The sequence below is a fragment of the Myotis daubentonii genome, chromosome 2 (assembly GCF_963259705.1).
Source record: "Myotis daubentonii chromosome 2, mMyoDau2.1, whole genome shotgun sequence".
Lineage (NCBI taxonomy): Eukaryota > Metazoa > Chordata > Mammalia > Chiroptera > Vespertilionidae > Myotis > Myotis daubentonii.
The window spans coordinates 115,662,985-115,681,089 of NC_081841.1; the positions used below are offsets into that span (position 1 = coordinate 115,662,985).

Consider the following 18,105-nt stretch of genomic DNA (forward strand, 5'->3'; position numbering starts at 1 on the left):
CACCTTAAGTGTACTTTTCTTTTGAAATATCTATACTTTAAAAATCTGGCCTTATGTTTTGATACTCAGTACCCCTATAGATCAAATATCATGGTGTGAAATATCTATTGTTTAAAATAACTATACTTTTGTTTTCCTCATTTTATTTTGTTCTAGACTATTTAATTCTGGGTAATTGAGAATTTCTGGACAAAGCAAATAAATCCTCTCAAAGATAAGCAAATATAGTTACCCTCAGCTGTTGAAGGTTGTTACAGAATAAGTTAAATGTACTGAACTTTATTTTTCTTCTCCTCTATAAAATAGCCTTGATTAACTAATGTAGTAATCAACTTTCTAACATTCAAAATTATTTTCTACTGAAGCAAAATCATTTTGCAAGTCAAATACAACACATTTAACTTTTGCATTTGAAGTACTGTTTATTACTTAGTAAATTTTTGCATCATTCACATATAGAAGGTAAGTACTCAAATTCTTTTAGCCATAAAGCCTGAAATTCAGTATCTTAAAAGTAGGCATAAATTTGGGATTTTTAAATGTTCAATCTTATGCTCATTGGATTAAAAAGTGTAATATAGTAATTAAAATTTAATAAAGAAGTAGTAATAGACAATCTCAGTATGGTAAAATAACACTAACAATAATTAGAACAACTCAAATTTGTATATACTATATGATTCACAAAATATAGTCACATATTTTATGTGATCATACTTTATAACTACGAATGAATGGATGTATTTACAAATCAATGTAAGCCCTATTACAGATGAAAGTAATTTTAATAGAATACCAAATACTTCCTAATTTGAAAAAAATGGGAATTGTTTAAAACTGAATTCATAAATCCTGAAATCACTTTCATGTTTGAGTAACACCAAATGTTGAAATAAATTTATCGTCCTGGTAAATTTAAAGGACTACTTAACATGATAATTTGTTTCCTAAAACAATGTCTCAGGACCCACAATAACAAAGATGAAAATTGAAGGTGAACCTAAATTCAGACTGATTAAGGAAGGTGAAACAGTAACTGAAATAATCCATGGAGGTGCGTTATGTATGTTTCCTAGTGCCTTGTTGGGATCTCTATGATTATTTTAATCACAGGAATTGGTTTAAATATATTGAACATCTGATGTTTCCTCTTGGTTTTTGTTTTATGTAAATCATGGGAGTACTTTTCTCAGTTATGGGTTCTTATTAACCTGTCAAATAAAATATAAATGCCCTTTAATTGATCTAGTTGGAATTAATTTAACTATTAAGACACCAGGTTCAACAAAACTGTCATTATTTCTCTATATGCAGTGATGACTGTGAAATATAATGATGACAATAATTTCAACAAAAGGACATATTGGACTTAGAAGAAAAAATCCCATTGTATTAGACTGACCAGTAAGCCACTGTTAAGATTATCATAGAGTTCTCATTCTAATAATGTAGAACTCTCTGGATTCTCACTAAATACTCATTCCACAGTCAGGAAACAAATATGACATGGAGAGTTAGCTTACTAGATGGCCTTTGCCCTTACCCAAGATTCAGGACACAATTATGAGTTTTCAGACATCTGTTGATCTGAATTTATTTGAGTTGTGTTCCCAAAATTATTGCAGTGGAATCTTGATTCTCAAACTTAATTCATTCCAGAAGGCTGTTCGAGAAACAATTTGTTCAAAAACAGAATCATTTTTTCTGATTAGAAAGAATTAAATTGAATTAATTCATTCTAGACTCCCAAATAATTCCCTGTTGTATCCTTTCTTATATAGAGTACATTTCTAATGTACTATTTATTCTATAAATAAACACTTTTTTCCTTAAATTTATCGAACCACCCCCTACTAGCCTTAAAGGAACCACTTTCAGCATTCATTCCAGGGGTGTCTTTCAGGTCAGTATACAGTATCTTCCCTTTTCCACAAATCATTGCCTCTGAAATGCTAGCACCAGCTAACTGCTTTTTCTTTATACAAATCAACAAAAATATTTCTATCTCTTTAATTGCCTGAGATCATTGTTTCATGAGCACTTTCACACCTTTAGCAACACTTGATGGCCTCTTTATATTTTAAAATTGTGCTAATTGTCCATCTAGCCAGCAACAAAACAACAAAAATATTCCCAGCACAATTTCCTGAGATGTTAACAACAGGAGGTTTTGTGGTAAACTGACTCATACTCACAGTCTCTCATTTGTTTGTAACTTTAGAGATGTTGTTTGTTTGTTTTTTTATTGATTTTTTATTTTTATTGATTTCAGAGAGGAAGAGAGAGGGAGAGAAAGAAAGATAGAAACATCAATGATGAGAGAGAATCATTGATCAGCTGCCTCCTGCATGCCCCACACTGGGGATCAAACTGCATCTTAGGCATATGGCCTGACTGGGAATCAAACCATGACCTCCCGGTCCATAGGTCGATGCTTAGCCACTGAGCAACACTGGCTGGGTACTAAGAGATGCTTTTTGTCATGCTGATATATCAGCATTAAAGGTTTGTTAGGTCAAGAACTGAAGTTTTGTTCACAATCAAGACATTTTTCTGTGGACTACTTGGTCAAGAATCAAATTGTTCGAGATGGGAGATGTCTGAGAACCGACTTTTGACTGTATAATTAAATTCCAAATGGTATTGTTTTGAGAAATACATTTACTCGTTAAAATGTCTAGCTTTTGACACCATGAGGTGACGAATCAAATGCATTTTTCTACCCCTAATTTCAGAGCCAATTATTAAAAAATACACCAAAATCATTGATGGAGTGCCTGTGGAAATAACTGAAAAAGAGACAAGGGAAGAACGAATCATTACAGGTAATCTTTAATTCCATAGATGTAACTGTTCCTTGGATTATAAAAATCAAACTACAGTTAATCCTAAAATATCTCTATAAGAATTATTGTATCCTGAAAACAACAATCATAAAGAATATATGCACCCCTATGTTCACAGAAGCATTATTTACAATAGCTAATATTTGGAAACAGCCCAAGTGGTGTTTAGTAGATTAATGGGTAAAAAAGTTTGGGACATTTACACAATGGAATACTATGCAGCAGTACAAAAGAGGGATTTCTTATCCTTTGGGACAGAATCTCCATTCTGTCCAGGATAGAATTATATTAAGCAAAATAAGCCAAACAGAGAAAGACAAATATTACACAATCTCACTTATTTGTAGAATCTAATGAACAAAATAAATTGACCAACAATATAAGACCTGAAGCATAGAGGCATGGGACAGACTGACATACCTTGGTGTGGGGATTAGGGACATGAGAAGAGATAAACCAAAGAACTTATATATACTTACATAAATAGCTCATGGACAGGGGCAATAGGGGGGGTGAAGACCTGGAGGGATGGGTAGAGGCTGGGAGGAAAGAGGTAAATGGGGGGAAAGTGGAAGACATCTGTAATACTATCAATAATAAAAATATATATTAAAAATAATTATTAGAGGAACTGTCATTTTCATGGTGGTTATTGAAGTAACTATTTTTTTGGCAGATATAATATTATTCTAAATGTATAATCTATGTTTTTCTCTGAGTTGGGAATTTGTAGACAAATCTATAAGAATTTGTTTTTATTATGTGCTTCATACACATTATATAATGTATTAGTATATCCTAGAACCAAAACCATTCCCTCTTTTGGTTTTCCAATAATCTTAAGGTCTACACATATACATACCAGAATATATGCAAGTATGTATAAAACAATTAATAATTTCAGTAAACCTCTGTATCAATCTCCCACCAATAAATTAGCTTAAAATTCTGAATACAACTATTCTATAAGTATTTGTTTAAATGAGTGATTAGCAACTATGGCCCATGCCGCCTGCTCATGTAATAAAGTTTTATTGGAATGCAGTGTTAATTCATTTATATAATGTCCATGAATATTTTCACACTATAGTTACTAAGTTGAATAGTTGCAACACAGGCCATATCACCTACAAAGTTTAAAATGTTTACTATCTGGCCCTTTACAGAGGAAGTTTATCTACCCCTATATTATTCCTATTTTTTTATTGTCTTTCCTTTAGGTCCTGAAATAAAATATACTAGGATTACTACTGGTGGTAGAGAAACAGAAGAAACTCTGAAGAAATTGTTGCAAGAAGGTCAGCATACTAAAAAAAAAATAAGAATATGACTTTACCTAAGCTGTCTGTAAAGACTAATCTTTGAGAGGCTTTATATGTGTTTTTTATTTTATTTTATATCATTTCTTTGTTTAAGTTCTATACCAACATAAGAGAAAAAAATTCAAACATATAGAATGAAGCTTAAATGACAGTCACATTGATTGTTATGTTACATATTTGTTATATATTGTTCAACAGATTTATAAGGAAACAGGTTTATTGAAAAACAGCACTAAAATCTGAGAAAGAACCAAGTGTTGGTCTGGAATTCAGTGTTGGGCAGATGTGTTTATATCAGGTCTCCTGTCTTCTTGCTACATAAATCAATTTCTGTTATAAACATGTACCCTCTCAGAGGTCACCAAAGTCACCAAACTCATTGAAGGTGGTGATGATCATTTACTTGAAGATGAAGAAATTAAAAGACTGCTTCAGGGAGGTTAGTAAAAAAGAAACAACTAACCCGTTAACAGGTGTGGTGACTGAATTCTTCAACTTTTTAAAGACTGAGCGTTCACAATTTTTTTAAAGATGGGATCATGTGTTATCTTAACAGATTGATTTGTTCAATGGTAGTTTAATTAATATCTATAAATTATAACTACATTAAGCAGTCTTTAAAAAGTATGGTATAAAGCTTGAGGAGCACTGAATATCTTTTTGCTTTGATATACATAATTATAAGAGTATTTTAAGTATGTGAAAAGGGGAAACTTTTAAAATTGGTAGTTATTTGAACAAACCCAACTTGACATATATTTTATATTTTAAAAAATGTATTCACTGCTCCCACAACAATAATACAAGGCATGTTTATGGAATCTTTAAGCTCATAGTTCTAGAAAAAAAAAAACAGTGCATTTAGTAATTTTCTTTCCTAAAACTACATTCTTGGGAATGTGTATCTGTTTCTTCTAACAGTCTATGTGATAATCTATACCTGGGAATGTAAATTATTTTGCATATAATATTAATCTTAATCTTTAAAGTATGGAATGTTCTCTGTCTGTGGCATTAAAAGGACCTACCTACTTATAAAGGCAAAAGAGAAAAATAAGAATTCACAATCTTGTGCAAACTCTGAATAGTAATTATTTGAAGAAATAGCAATGTCATAAATATAATGCAGCTAATTTTTATTTGAATAAATTAATTTTCAGTTTATTTCATTAAAGATAAAATGTTGACAGGTTGTTTTAAAGAAACAAGTAATTAAACTATTATAGAAATATCAAATATTCTCTTTGAAATATACCATGAATTGAGAACATTTGAGAATGCTTAGCCAAAGTATGGCCCAGATGGTTTTTTCCTGTTTAAATTTTTAAAAATTGTATCACTCTACCCAAGAAAATATAAATTATCTTGGGACCATGTATAATCATTGCTTTTTTTATTCCTTATTTTAATACAGATAAAAATTTCTTATATAATGTTAAAACTGTTCAGCAATAGTAAAAATAAATATTTTTATACAAACAATAATTGAATTTCCCCTCAATAGAAAGATATGTATCTAAAATATGTAAGATTTCCTTTCAGACAGCAGAGGATATGTGACACAGCCAAAGCTCTAAAGAAATCAAAGGTTTCTGTAAGATCTAATACAGAATTCACTCATCCACCTCCAAAATCTTAAAAATCTTAATATATTCATTTGAGTGAAGAGGCAAAGACATTTTGAAGATTAAATTAAATTCTTTTTTTTTATTTTTTAGTCCTTGCCACACTAAATAGCATTGTAGAATGGCAGTATTTCCTTTTTTTTTTTTTTAATGTATCTTTAGAGAATGAATCAGTTAGTAGCTGTACCTGTGTATATTCTTTAATTTATTTAAACTTAAACTTTATGTTAGTATGTTTTCTTTCCTTTACTAAAGTCCCATTAACAAGTCTATTATAAACAATGAATTACATTCTCAAGAATAGCTTTACTCAAGAAAAGAAGATAACCTGCTGCAAGATAATAATATTCTATTTTTAGTTAATAGACTCTTCCTTAACTCCTGTTTCTGTTAATTGCAGAGGTTGATTCCTTTAGTTTCCACTATATGGTTTATCTACATACCTATGAAGCATCAGTTTCCACTATTCCACACCATAAATTTTTATTAAAACATTTCCAAGGTTTTTATTTTTATCAGTATAATCAGTATAGTTATTAGTACAAATCTGAATATTGGTTAGATATGCTAGTTATTTTTCCATTCCTGTAAAATCATTTGGTCATCCCTGAATCACAAGAGTCCTCTTACCTAGAACTTAAGAGGCACTGATTTATAAAGAAGCTGATATTAATAGCAATTAGGTCATGCCCAGCCAGTGTGGCTCATTGGTTGAGCACTGACCTATGAACCAGGAGATCACAGTTCGACTTCTGGTCAGAGCAGATGCCTGGGTTTGGGGCTCAGTCCCCAGTAGGGAGCATGCAGGAGGTAGCCGATCAATGATTCTTTTTCATCATGGATGTTTCTATCTCTCTCTCCCTCTCCCTTCCTCTCTGAAATTAAAAGAAAAAAATAGGTCATGCAAGACTGGCCTTTTTCCTTTGAAAATCCCCAGATAATTGGTCTATATCCAAACTTTGGTCCTTATCTCTAAGCTTGGAGTTTTCTATTTGAACTGTTCATATTGTGGTACATTTTGATGAATTGGGTATCAATCACTGAAGTCATGACTAAGTGGTACCCTTGGGTACTAATATTATGATTTTTCACCAAAATACATTAGACTCCTTAACTAAAAAAATGTTTTCACAAAATGCATAAAGTTTTTCATTCTTATCTTAGGCAGAACTGCATTAACCAAAAGCACTAAAGTAATTAAGGAAGAATATCAAAATATGGAGAAAGGAACTAAAAAGGTCATGGAAGGTTTTGACAAATCTGACTATATAACCTGTGAAGATTTATGGCCTTTTTAGACAATAGGGAATCAGGTTGTAGATCTGACTCCCAATCTGGGCTCCAACTCTAACTTAAGTTAGCTGATTTATTTATTTTTTGTCTTGGTTTCTTCTCTTGAATAGTGGGGCTAGTAATGTTACCTACATCTAAATGAGTTAATATATGAAAAATGCTTGGAATAATGTTCAGCACATATGAGCTCCCAGTAATGCTAACTAGTATCAGTATTTTGGTCAGTTAACATTAATCTGGTCGATATAGTAATATTTTACACCCTATTTTAAATTTCCAAAGTAAAAGTCACATACAAATGCAAAAATCTCACAAATAATTGAGCTGACATGCTTTGCATGTTTCACAAAACATGTGGTAGAGAAAGTGCCTTTGTTTGTACCATTTTGATTCTCTAAACATGCCCTGTTACAACTCTCATTCAGTTTGAAATAGCAGAGGGCCCCTGGGAGGAACTCTGATTTTTGTGCACTTCATTTACACTTTTTTCTAAAGATGTTTGTTTGCCACAATGAACACTTATTTTGATATTGTCATACCAAAATAGTAATGAATTAGAAAATTAACTAACTGGATGTTCATCAATTGGATGCTATCAAGTGAACAGAAAAAAAATCCAACTCTTAGTGCTAATTTTGAAAAGTAATGTTGTGAATACTTCTCTGATCTTGTTATAAATTGTACAATAACTTATTTGGAATTTAACAAGTCCATTATAAAAATGGTCTTATTCACTATTCAAAGGTTGGATCCCATTTTTTTTTCTTGACAATGTTTATAAGACATATTTTGTTATCAAATACTTTTAAAGTTAAGAAATTTATCAATTAGAACATATTCTGTAAATCAGACTTTCCTATCTCACATAAACTTTACCCCACTATCCAATTTAAGGAAGTTTTCCACAGTTCTGTATTTTTATTATAGCACTAATATGGTGTTAAATCATGTACATCATATATTCTGTGGAAAGGAAAGACATGTTGGAAATCTGCCACATAGAACTAAAATTTGTAAAAAGAAATTTAAAACGTTTCTTTTTACTTGGTGTTATATAGCCAAAATTACTATTGGTGATAGGTTCATGCCTTACCTTTTATGGAATACTAGAGGCCTGATGCATGAAATCCTTGCAAGGGTAGGCCCTTGTAGCCACCCCAACGGCTGCTGCCTTGGCCCCTGCAGCCCCAGCGTCGTCTGGAAAGTCCTCCAGAAGGTCATTCTGCTGTTTGGCCATTCAGGCAATTTGCACATTATGCTTTTATTATAATATGTTAGAGACTTTATATATGCATATATATTAGAAAAAGTTTGACTTAATTATCTAATATAGATAATTTATAAAAATCAAGAAGTCAAAATTTGAAGAAAATATAAAGGTAAGCTGAAAAATGAAGTCACTGTAGGAACCTCTGTGATCTCAAATGATCAACAACAAAGTGAAAATGGGAAGTTAGGGATTAGGAAGATGGCCACTGGCAGGAAGGTAGGGAGGGAGAGTGTGAGAGCTCGAAGGAGCAATAGAGGAGTGTGTGGACATGTGTAGTGTGTATGTGTATGAACTAGGGACAGTTAGATTCTGCAGGTCTTCCAAGGGGCTGCCAAACCAGGCAGGCTTAGACGGCAGAGCCCCGCTCCCAGTGCAGACACTCCTGGGTGGCCAGTGTGGGCACAGAGAACACACCATCTTGAGAAACAGAGCTACTTGAGACTAGGATCCTGGCCTCAGCACCACCCAGTCTGGTCTTAGATGCAAACTAGGACCCTGCAGCCACTGGGGACAGAGACCTGTGACCACAGCTACAGACCCACAAACACCAAGAATCCAGACATCCCCGCAGCAGATTTCTGTGAGTAACAGAGCCCACCCTCCTCCCCGCAGGCTTACAGGCAGCACCATAGTAACTGACAGACCTGCCCCTCGCACAGCATGTGCAACTGCAGGAATTTGAGCCTGAGAGCTTGCAGAGATTGGGAACATGTTCCCCGCAGTACCTCTGCAGGAACTTGAGTCTAGGAGTGCTCAGACACTGGGAATTTGTTCCCCTCAAGGCAATCGGGCAACCAAACCCGAAGCCCACGCACAGCAGTAGTGCCACCAGACTTTGATTCTGGGCAAGCGCTCACTGAAGTCCCCCAAGCTGACCGGGACCCCAATTCTCCAGGCTGGAGGCAGCACTAAGCACCAGTGACGTGACTCTGTTTCTTATCATATGCGCCTGGAAGCCCTGATTCCCAGTGCCTTCACACGAAGAGCCAGTGACTCCAATTCTTGGTGCATGCGCACACAAGGGCCCTGAATCTCAGCGCAAGGCTTAGATATTGGATTCTTGGGGAATCTGACTACAGGCACATGCTAGGGGGCTCCGATTTTCAACACACTCCAGGGGGGGTCTCTGTTTCAGTGTGGTACAGGCAGGGTCCCTGATTGTAGGTGTGCACACGAGGACACCCTGAGTGCTGGTAACCCTGACTCTGGGCAAACCTGGTTCCCACCAACCAACGACAGTCACACATCTTAGTGTCGGAGCTCTTCAGTAACAATAGGGTGGTGCGCAGCTCCCACTGCACATGGCCCAGGCCCATGCAACTCAACGTTTGAACTATCTGGTGATAGTCAAAATGGGGAGATGACACAATCCCCAGAGGAAAGAAAATGAGGAGTTGCCAAGAAAGGAAATTAGTGAAATTGAAGCATGCAACATGACAGAAAAAGAATTCAGAGTAATGGTTGTACAATTCATTCACTGGATGGATGAGAAAATCAACAACCTATGCAAGAATCAGGAAGAAATGAAAAGTGATATAGCTACAATCAAAAACACCGTGGAAGGTTTCAACAGTAGACTAGAAGAAGCAGAGGACCAAATTAGTGAGTTAGAAGATAAGGTTGAGAAACAAGCTCAATCTGAACAGTAACTGGAGAAAAAAATTTAAAAAACAGAAGGAGAGCCTAAGAGAGATTTGGGACAACATGAAACAAAGTAAAATATGCATAATAGGGCTGCCAGAAGGACAAGAAGAGCAGCAAGGATTACAAAATCTATTTGAAGAAATAATGACAGAAAACTTCCCAGATATGGGGAAGAAAAAAGTTACACAAGTACAGAGAGTCCCAAGCAAGATGAATCCCAAAAGACCCTCACCAAGACACGTCATAATTACAATGGCAAATCTTCACGACAAAGAGGGAATCTTAAAGGCTGCAAGAGAGAGACAGAAAGTTACCTACAAAGGATCCCCCATCAGATTAACAAATGATTTCTCAACAGAAAAACATCAAGCTAGAAGGGAATAAAAGGAAGTATACAAAGTGCTGCAAAGCAAAGGTCTGAATCCAAGAATTCTCTATCCAGCAAGACTATCAGTCAAAATTGAAGGGGAAATCAAGAGCTTCACAGATTAAAAAAAAAAGGCTAAGGGAGTTTATGATTACCAAGCCAGCAATGCAAGAAATGCTAAAGGGAATGCTGTAAAAAGAAATAAAAAGGTAAGAAAGAACACAGGCACAAAAATAGAAATGATGACAAACAAGTACCTTTCAATAATAACTTTAAAAATAAATGGACTAAATGCTTCAATCAAAAGACATCAAGTAGCTGAATGGATAAAAAAACAAGATCTATACATTTGCTGTGTACAAGAGACCCACCTCAGAAGAAGGGATTCACACAGACTGAAAGTGAAGGAATGGAAAATTATCTCTCAGGCAAATGAAAATGAAAAAAAGCTGGGGTAGCAATACTTATATCTGACAAAATAGACCTCAAAATGAAGGCCATAAAAAGTGATAAGTAAGGCCACTTCATAGTACTAAAGGGATCTATACAACAAGAGGATATAACCCTGATAAACATATATGCACCCAATGCAGGAGCACCCAAATACATACAAAAAAACTCCTGGAAGATATCAAGGGAGAGATCAACAACAACACAATCATAGTAGGGGACTTAAGGACACAAGTGACATCACTGGATAAATACTCTAGACAAAAAATCAGCAAAGAAACAGCAATCCTAAATGACTCTCTAGATCAAATAGACTTAATTGACATCTTCAGAACATTTCAAAACAAAGACAAGGAATATACGTTCTTCTCAAGTGCACATGGGACATTTTCAAAAATAGACCACATATTGGGTCACAAGCAAAGTCTCCCCAAATTCAAGAATATTGAAATTATACCAAGCATCTTCTCAGACCACAATAGCATAATATTAGAAATTAACTACAATAAAAACAATCCAAAAAACTCAAACACTTGGAAGCTGAATAGCATGCTACTAAATAATGATTGGGTTACCAATGAGATCAGAGAAGAAATTAAAAACATCCTGGAAACTAATGACAATAAAAACACAAAATCCAAAATTTATGGGACACAATGAAAGCAATCCTGAGAGGGAAGTTTATAGCTCTACAGGCCTACCTCAAAAAAACAAGAAAAAATGATAGTAAATCATCTAACTCTACAACTCAAAGAATAAGAAAGAGAGCAACAAGAAAAGCCCAGAGTGAGCCGAAAGAAGGAGATAATAAAGATCAGAGCAAAAATAAATGATATAGAGACCAAAAAAACAATACAAAAGATCAATGAAACCAAGAGCTGGTTCTTTGAAAGGATAAACAAGATTGACAAACCTCTAGCCAGACTCACCAAGAAGCAAAGAGAGAGGACCCAAATAAACAAAATCAGAAATGATTGAGGCGAAATAACAACAGACCCCAGAAAAATTCAAAGGATTGTTAAAAAATACTATGAGAAACTCTGCTCCAACAAACTAGACCACCTGGAGGAAATGGACATATTCCTAGAAAAATACAACCTTCCAAAACACAATCAGGAAGATTCTAAAAATCTCAATAGGCCAATAACTATGGAAGAAATTGAAGCAGTCATCAAACAGCTCCCAGCAAACAAAAGCCCGGGGCCAGATGGCTTCACAGGGGAGTTTTATCAAACATTCAAGGAAGAACTAAAACCTATCCTCCTCAGAATATTCTAAAAAATTCAAGAGGAAGAGACACTTCCAAGCTCATTCTATGAATCCAGTATTATCCTAATACCAAAACCAGATAAAGACAACACAATGAAGGAGAATTATAGGCCAATATCCCTCATGAATATAGATGCCAAAATACTCAACAAAATTCTAGCAAATCGGATCCAGCAATACATCAGAAAGATCATACACTATGACCAATTAGGATATATCCCGGGGATGCAAGGATGGTACAATATCCACAAATCAATCAACGTGATACATCACATAAACAAATTGAGAGATAAAAATCACATAGTCATATCAATTGACAAAATCCAACACCCTTTCTTGATAACTCTCAGCAAGGTAGGAATAGAAGGATCATACCTCAACATAATAAAAACCATATATGACAAAACCACAACCAACATCATACTCAATGGTCAAAAACTAAAACCATTTCCCCTAAGAACAGGAACAAAACAGTGATGCCCACTCTTTCCACTCCTGTTCGACATAGTACTGGAAGTACTAGCTATTGTGATCAGAAAAGAAGAAGAAATAAAAAACATCCAAATTGGAAAAGAAGAAGTAAAACTATCCTTATTTGCAGATGATATGATACTGTACATAGAAAACCATAAAGACTCCATCAAAATATTATTAGACTTAATAAACGAATTCAGCAATGTAGCAGGATACAAAATTAATGCCAGGAAATCTATGGCATTTATTTACACCTATAGTGAACTTACAGAAAGAGAAACTACAAAAGCAATCCCATTTATCATTGCACCCAAAAAATTAATATATCTAGAAATAAACTTAACTAAGGAGGTAAAATTCCTATATGCGAAAAACTACAGGACACTGAAGAAAGAGATAGAGAAAGACATAAACAGATTGAAGAACATACTGTGTTCATGGATTGGTTGAATCAAAATGTCCATACTACCCAAAGCAAACTATAGATTCAATGCAAAACCTATTAAAATACCAAGGGCATATTTCACAAATATAGAATGAACATTCCAAAAATTCATGTGGAATAAAAAAAGACCTCGAATAGCTGAAGCAATCCTGAGAAAGAAGAACAAAGTAGGTGGGATCTCAACACCAGATATCAAGCCGTATTACAAAGCCACTGTTCTTAAAACAGCTTGGTACTGGCACAAGAACAGACATAAAGATCAATGGAACAGAGTAGAGAACCCGGAAATTGACCCAAACCACTATGCCCAATTAATATTCGACAGAGGAGGCAAGAGCATACAATGGAGTCAAGGCAGTCTCTTCAATAAATGGTGTTAGGAAAATTGGACAGATACATGCAAAAAGATGAAACTAAACCACCAACTTACACCATACACAAAAATAAACTCAAAATGAATAAAGGACTTAAACGTAAGATGGGAAACCATAAAAATACTTGAGTAATCCACAGGCAGCAAAATCGCAGACATATGCCGAAGGAATTTCTTCACTAATACTGCTCCTAGGGCAATGGAAACTAAAAAGAAAATAAACAAATGGGACTACATCAAAATAAAAAGCTTTTGCACAGCAAAGGAAACCATCAACAAACCAACAAGAAAGCCTACTGCATGGGAGAACATATTTGCTAATGTTATCACCAATGAGAGTTTAATCTCCAGCATTTACAGGGAACTCATACAACTTAATAAAAGGAAGTAAACAATCCAATCAAAAAAGGGCAACGGACCTAAATAGACACTTTTCGAAAGGACATACAGAAGGCCGAAAGACATATGAAAACATGCTCAAAGTCACTAATTATACGAGAGATGCAAATTAAAACAACAACACGGTATCATCTCACACCTGTCAGAATGGCTATCATCAACAAATCAACAAACAACAAGTGTTGGAGAGGAGGTGGAGAAAAAGGAACCCTTCTGCACTGTTGTTGGGAATGCAGACAGGTGCAGCCACTGTGGAGAACAGTACCCAAACCACTAATCCCAATTAATATTCGACAGAGGAGGCAAGAGCATGTAATGGAGTCACTAAAAATGGAACTCCAATTTGACCCAGTGATCCCACTTCTAGAAATATATCCCAAGAAGCTAGAAGCACAAATCAGAAAAGATATATGCACCCCTATGTTCATTGCAGCACAATTCACCATAGCTAAGATTGGAAACAGCCTAAGCGCCCATCAGCAGATGAGTGGATTAAAAAACTGTGGTACATCTACACAATGGAATGCTACGCTACTGTAAAAAAAGGAATTCTTACCATGTGCAACAGCATGGATGGAACTGGAGAGCGTTATGCTAAGTGAAATAAGCCAGTCAGAGAAAGACAAATACCACATGATCTCACTCATTTGTGGAATATAGTGAACAACATAGGCTGATGAAAAGGGATAGATCCAGAGACAGAGAAGCAGCAATAAGACTGTCAAACCTCAGAGGGAAAGTAGGGGAGGGTGGGGGTAAGGGGGAGAGATCAACCAAAGAACTTGTATGCATACATATAAGCCCAATCAATGGACACAGACAACAGGGGGGCGAGGACATGAGTGGGGGGGGGGCGGGGGGGGGGTTATGGGATGAATGAGGTCACATATGTAATACCTTAATCAATAAAGAAATTAAAGATTGAAAGAAAACAGGATGGTAGGGCTTCCAGGTAGAGCTTATTGATGAAGTACAAGAAAAATAAGGGAATTTAGAAATATTTTAAACTGAAAAAGCCCAAAACTACACAGTTATAGACACTTGAAATTCTTAAAAATAATTTTCTTATTATTTTTAACTAGTTTTTTTTTTAATGGTTTTTCAGGATTAGAAGTAAATCTGGAGATATGTAGGCACACATTTTCTGAATTGCTTATTTTTTTTTATTTCTATAGTTATTAGCCTAATGATACTTTGTTGTCCTCATGTACTAAAAGGTAATCATGACTTAATTTACAATGATAATTCACAGAGGCAAAAGTCTGATAACATTATAAATAGAAATGAGTGGATATCCCTGGGAAGATACTTCTGCTAAACTTTATATAATGTGAAACATCCCTTCATCAAAGTCATGCTTTTTTCAAAAAGGGTGAAAAAAATCATGTAAATTATGTACTCTTTGTTGAAGTGGCACATTATACAGAGCTCCAAATGCCACAATGTAACAAAATATTTTGCAAATGGTGAGAATTCATTATGATACATGGAAAATAAGTTTCTGTTTTGTCTGTTACCAATGCAAGTCTCATGTTTGTGAAATTCACTACTCCAAAAGAAAATCTACACACTTAAGTGATGTTTATTTAAAATTTTATATTTTTATGCTTAATTGTGGTCTTCTGTCTGATGCTGGCCATAGTTTCAAAGTTTTTCTGACTACAACTATTTCATTTTAGACACACCTGTGAGGAAGATACAAGACAATAAGAGAGTTCAAGGTAAATGTATTAACTATAGTAATGTACATATGTAACACATGTGTTGTTAAAAGAAACCAAAGAAAAGGAGAGTGCTTTCATATATTTTATTGGACTTTGTTGTCTATTAGGGAGAACAGTTAGCCAATGGGGGTAGAGTATTTTGATAGCAAGAAGATAAATTGTTTATATTCTGCACTATTAGTACAATCTAAGAATAACAAATATTAAGGAAAAAGTAATTATACTCATCTAAAGTGCTAGATACATTGAACCCCTTAGAAAACTCAAATAGAGTGAATATGGAAAGAAATCCTTAAATATCAGAGCTGAACAAAAGTAAGAAAGGAGGATTTGAACTTTGTAAAATGTTATTTTTTGAGATGAGACTAGAGTTGAAGTATAAACACTGTCCACATACAGGCAATTGTTAATATAACTGTTCAAAATTTTGATATCATGTGTAGATTACATATGCATAATTTACATCCCATGCGCTACCATATTCTTTATAACTATGTTTATGTGCACTTTCTAATCTTCCACTTAGGTTACCTTACATTCTAATACATTAAAAAAATCAAAGATTCCCCTTATGGAACTTGGAATAAATTATAAATTTGGAATTTCTAAAATAATTACATGCTGGTAGTCAAAAGAAGTTACAAGTCTTACAAATGCATTATGGGCATATCTGATTTTAAGCTAATCCAATACAGACATTTGAAATTAAATAATCAATGGTACATGTAATTTTTAATTAAAATTTATCAGGGATTTCTTCTGAACTTTCAAATTCATTCAAATTTTCTTGAGAACTAAAATCACCACTTTAAATTATCATTTTCATATACCTTTATACAAAGTATAACCTTGATTTTATCATCATAAATGAAGGATATTAAGAAACTAGAGGCCCAGTGCTTGAAGTTCATGCACTCGGCAGGGGGGTGGGGAGGAGGGTCCCTCAACCTGGCCTGTGCCTTCTCACAGTCTGGGAGCCCTCAGAGTATGTCCAACTGGCGACTTAGGCCTAAGCTGCCAGTCAGACATCCGTAGCACTGCTGTGGAGGTGGGAGATGCTCCCACCACCGCTGCTGTGCTTGCCAGCATGAGCCCAGCTTCTGGCTGAGCGGTGCTCCCCCTGTGGGAGTGCACTTTCCACCAGGGGGAAGCTCCTGTATTGTGTCTTCCCCCTGGTGGTCAGTGCACTTCACAGAGAACTGTTGTTCTGCTGGTCATTCCGCCATTCAGTCAATTTGCATATTAGCCTTTTATTATATAAGATATGGTCTTTTATAGACATAGTTATACCTAGAATATCATATTTTTAAACTTTAATATTTCAATACATTTATTATCTATATGTTCTCTTTTCTTCCTAATCAGGATCTAGAAGACGGTCAAGAGAAGGTCATTCTCAGTGAAAATCCAGACAAGACGACAAAGTTTATACAACCCTAAACCCTGACATTAAAGAATTATTATGAAAGCCACTTTGATTTCAGGAAATAAACCATGACTGCAAAAAAAAAAAAAAACAATCATTGAACAATTCTGAATGCAAATTTAATTCTTTTTAATTAGGAAAATGAGGGGAATTGTGGACTTTACAATCTCAATTGTGAGATGGGAACTGAGGGAATTCAAACACCTTATAGGTTTTTACATCTTGACATTAAACATTCTGACGAACTTTGGGATCCATCAAAGAAAATCCTTATCACTGGATCCATTACAATTCAAATCTCAGTGGTGAGCCGTTATCTGATTCAGAAAATTAAGCCTTGAATTTATTTAGTGGATAGAGAAAATGTATGCAATCAGTTACTTCTCCATGAAAAACTAACTTATAGAAAAGGGTGCTCAATATTAAGAAAACAACCCTAGCCAGTTTGGCTCAGTGAATAGAGCATTGGCCTGAGGACTGAAGGGTCCCAGGTTCTATTTTGGCCAAGGGCGCATGCCCAGGTTGCAGGCTTGATTCCCAGAGGGGGGTGTGCAGGAGGCAGCCAATCAATGATTCTCTCTCATCATTGATGTTTCTATCTCTCTCTCTTCCTCTCTGAAACCAATAAAAATATATATTAAAAATATTAAGAAAACAAACAAAACTTTTACATCAAAAGGTTTTGCACATTTCTAATGCAATGTGGGTTTACTGGTAAATTATGTATTTCTACAACTCATTTTATACTCTTGAAATATTTGTCATATGCTGTTTGCAGTACATATTTTTATATCAAATATTTCAATATAACCATACATTTTTCAGCTATAAAGAGAATTACTTCAAATTGGGTAATTCAGAAAACTCAAGATTTAAAGTAATAAGTGGTTTGGACATGGATTTTTATACCTCCTTTGTTGTAACAAATACTCATTAAAGGAAGCTGAATAAATTTAGTGCTTCTTGAATTTTAAAACTATTGCTTTGAAAAAGAATCATTATATAATAAATCAATTATTAAACATGAGCTGAGTACCTAATATAACCCCAGAACTGTACTAAATTGCGAGGAGCAAATGATGAATTACACAGTCACTGTCCTCAAAGGGTAGGGACAAATCACCAATAACCCATAATGCACCACGGCCTTTAATCAGCACTATACAATCACAAATACA

The 18,105-nt window shown here is 34.7% G+C and overlaps 1 protein-coding gene across 5 annotated transcripts in view; it reads left to right on the top strand.

The window, feature by feature from the left end:
• Positions 1-17,873, top strand: part of POSTN (periostin) — a 54,557-nt gene extending 36,684 nt beyond the window's left edge. For 2 of the 5 annotated variants that reach the window (XM_059684345.1, XM_059684347.1), the window contains 5 exons: positions 2,736-2,825; positions 4,067-4,144; positions 4,524-4,607; positions 15,457-15,498; positions 16,867-17,873. In XM_059684345.1, the coding sequence (XP_059540328.1) occupies positions 2,736-2,825; positions 4,067-4,144; positions 4,524-4,607; positions 15,457-15,498; positions 16,867-16,904 (332 nt within the window). In that variant the 3' untranslated portion in view covers positions 16,905-17,873. Of the gene's footprint in view, positions 1-964; positions 1,055-2,735; positions 2,826-4,066; positions 4,145-4,523; positions 4,613-15,456; positions 15,499-16,866 lie in introns of those variants that run through there. The other 3 variants (XM_059684344.1, XM_059684346.1, XM_059684348.1) reach the window with 3 other exon arrangements.
• Positions 17,874-18,105: the final 232 nt, after the last annotated feature.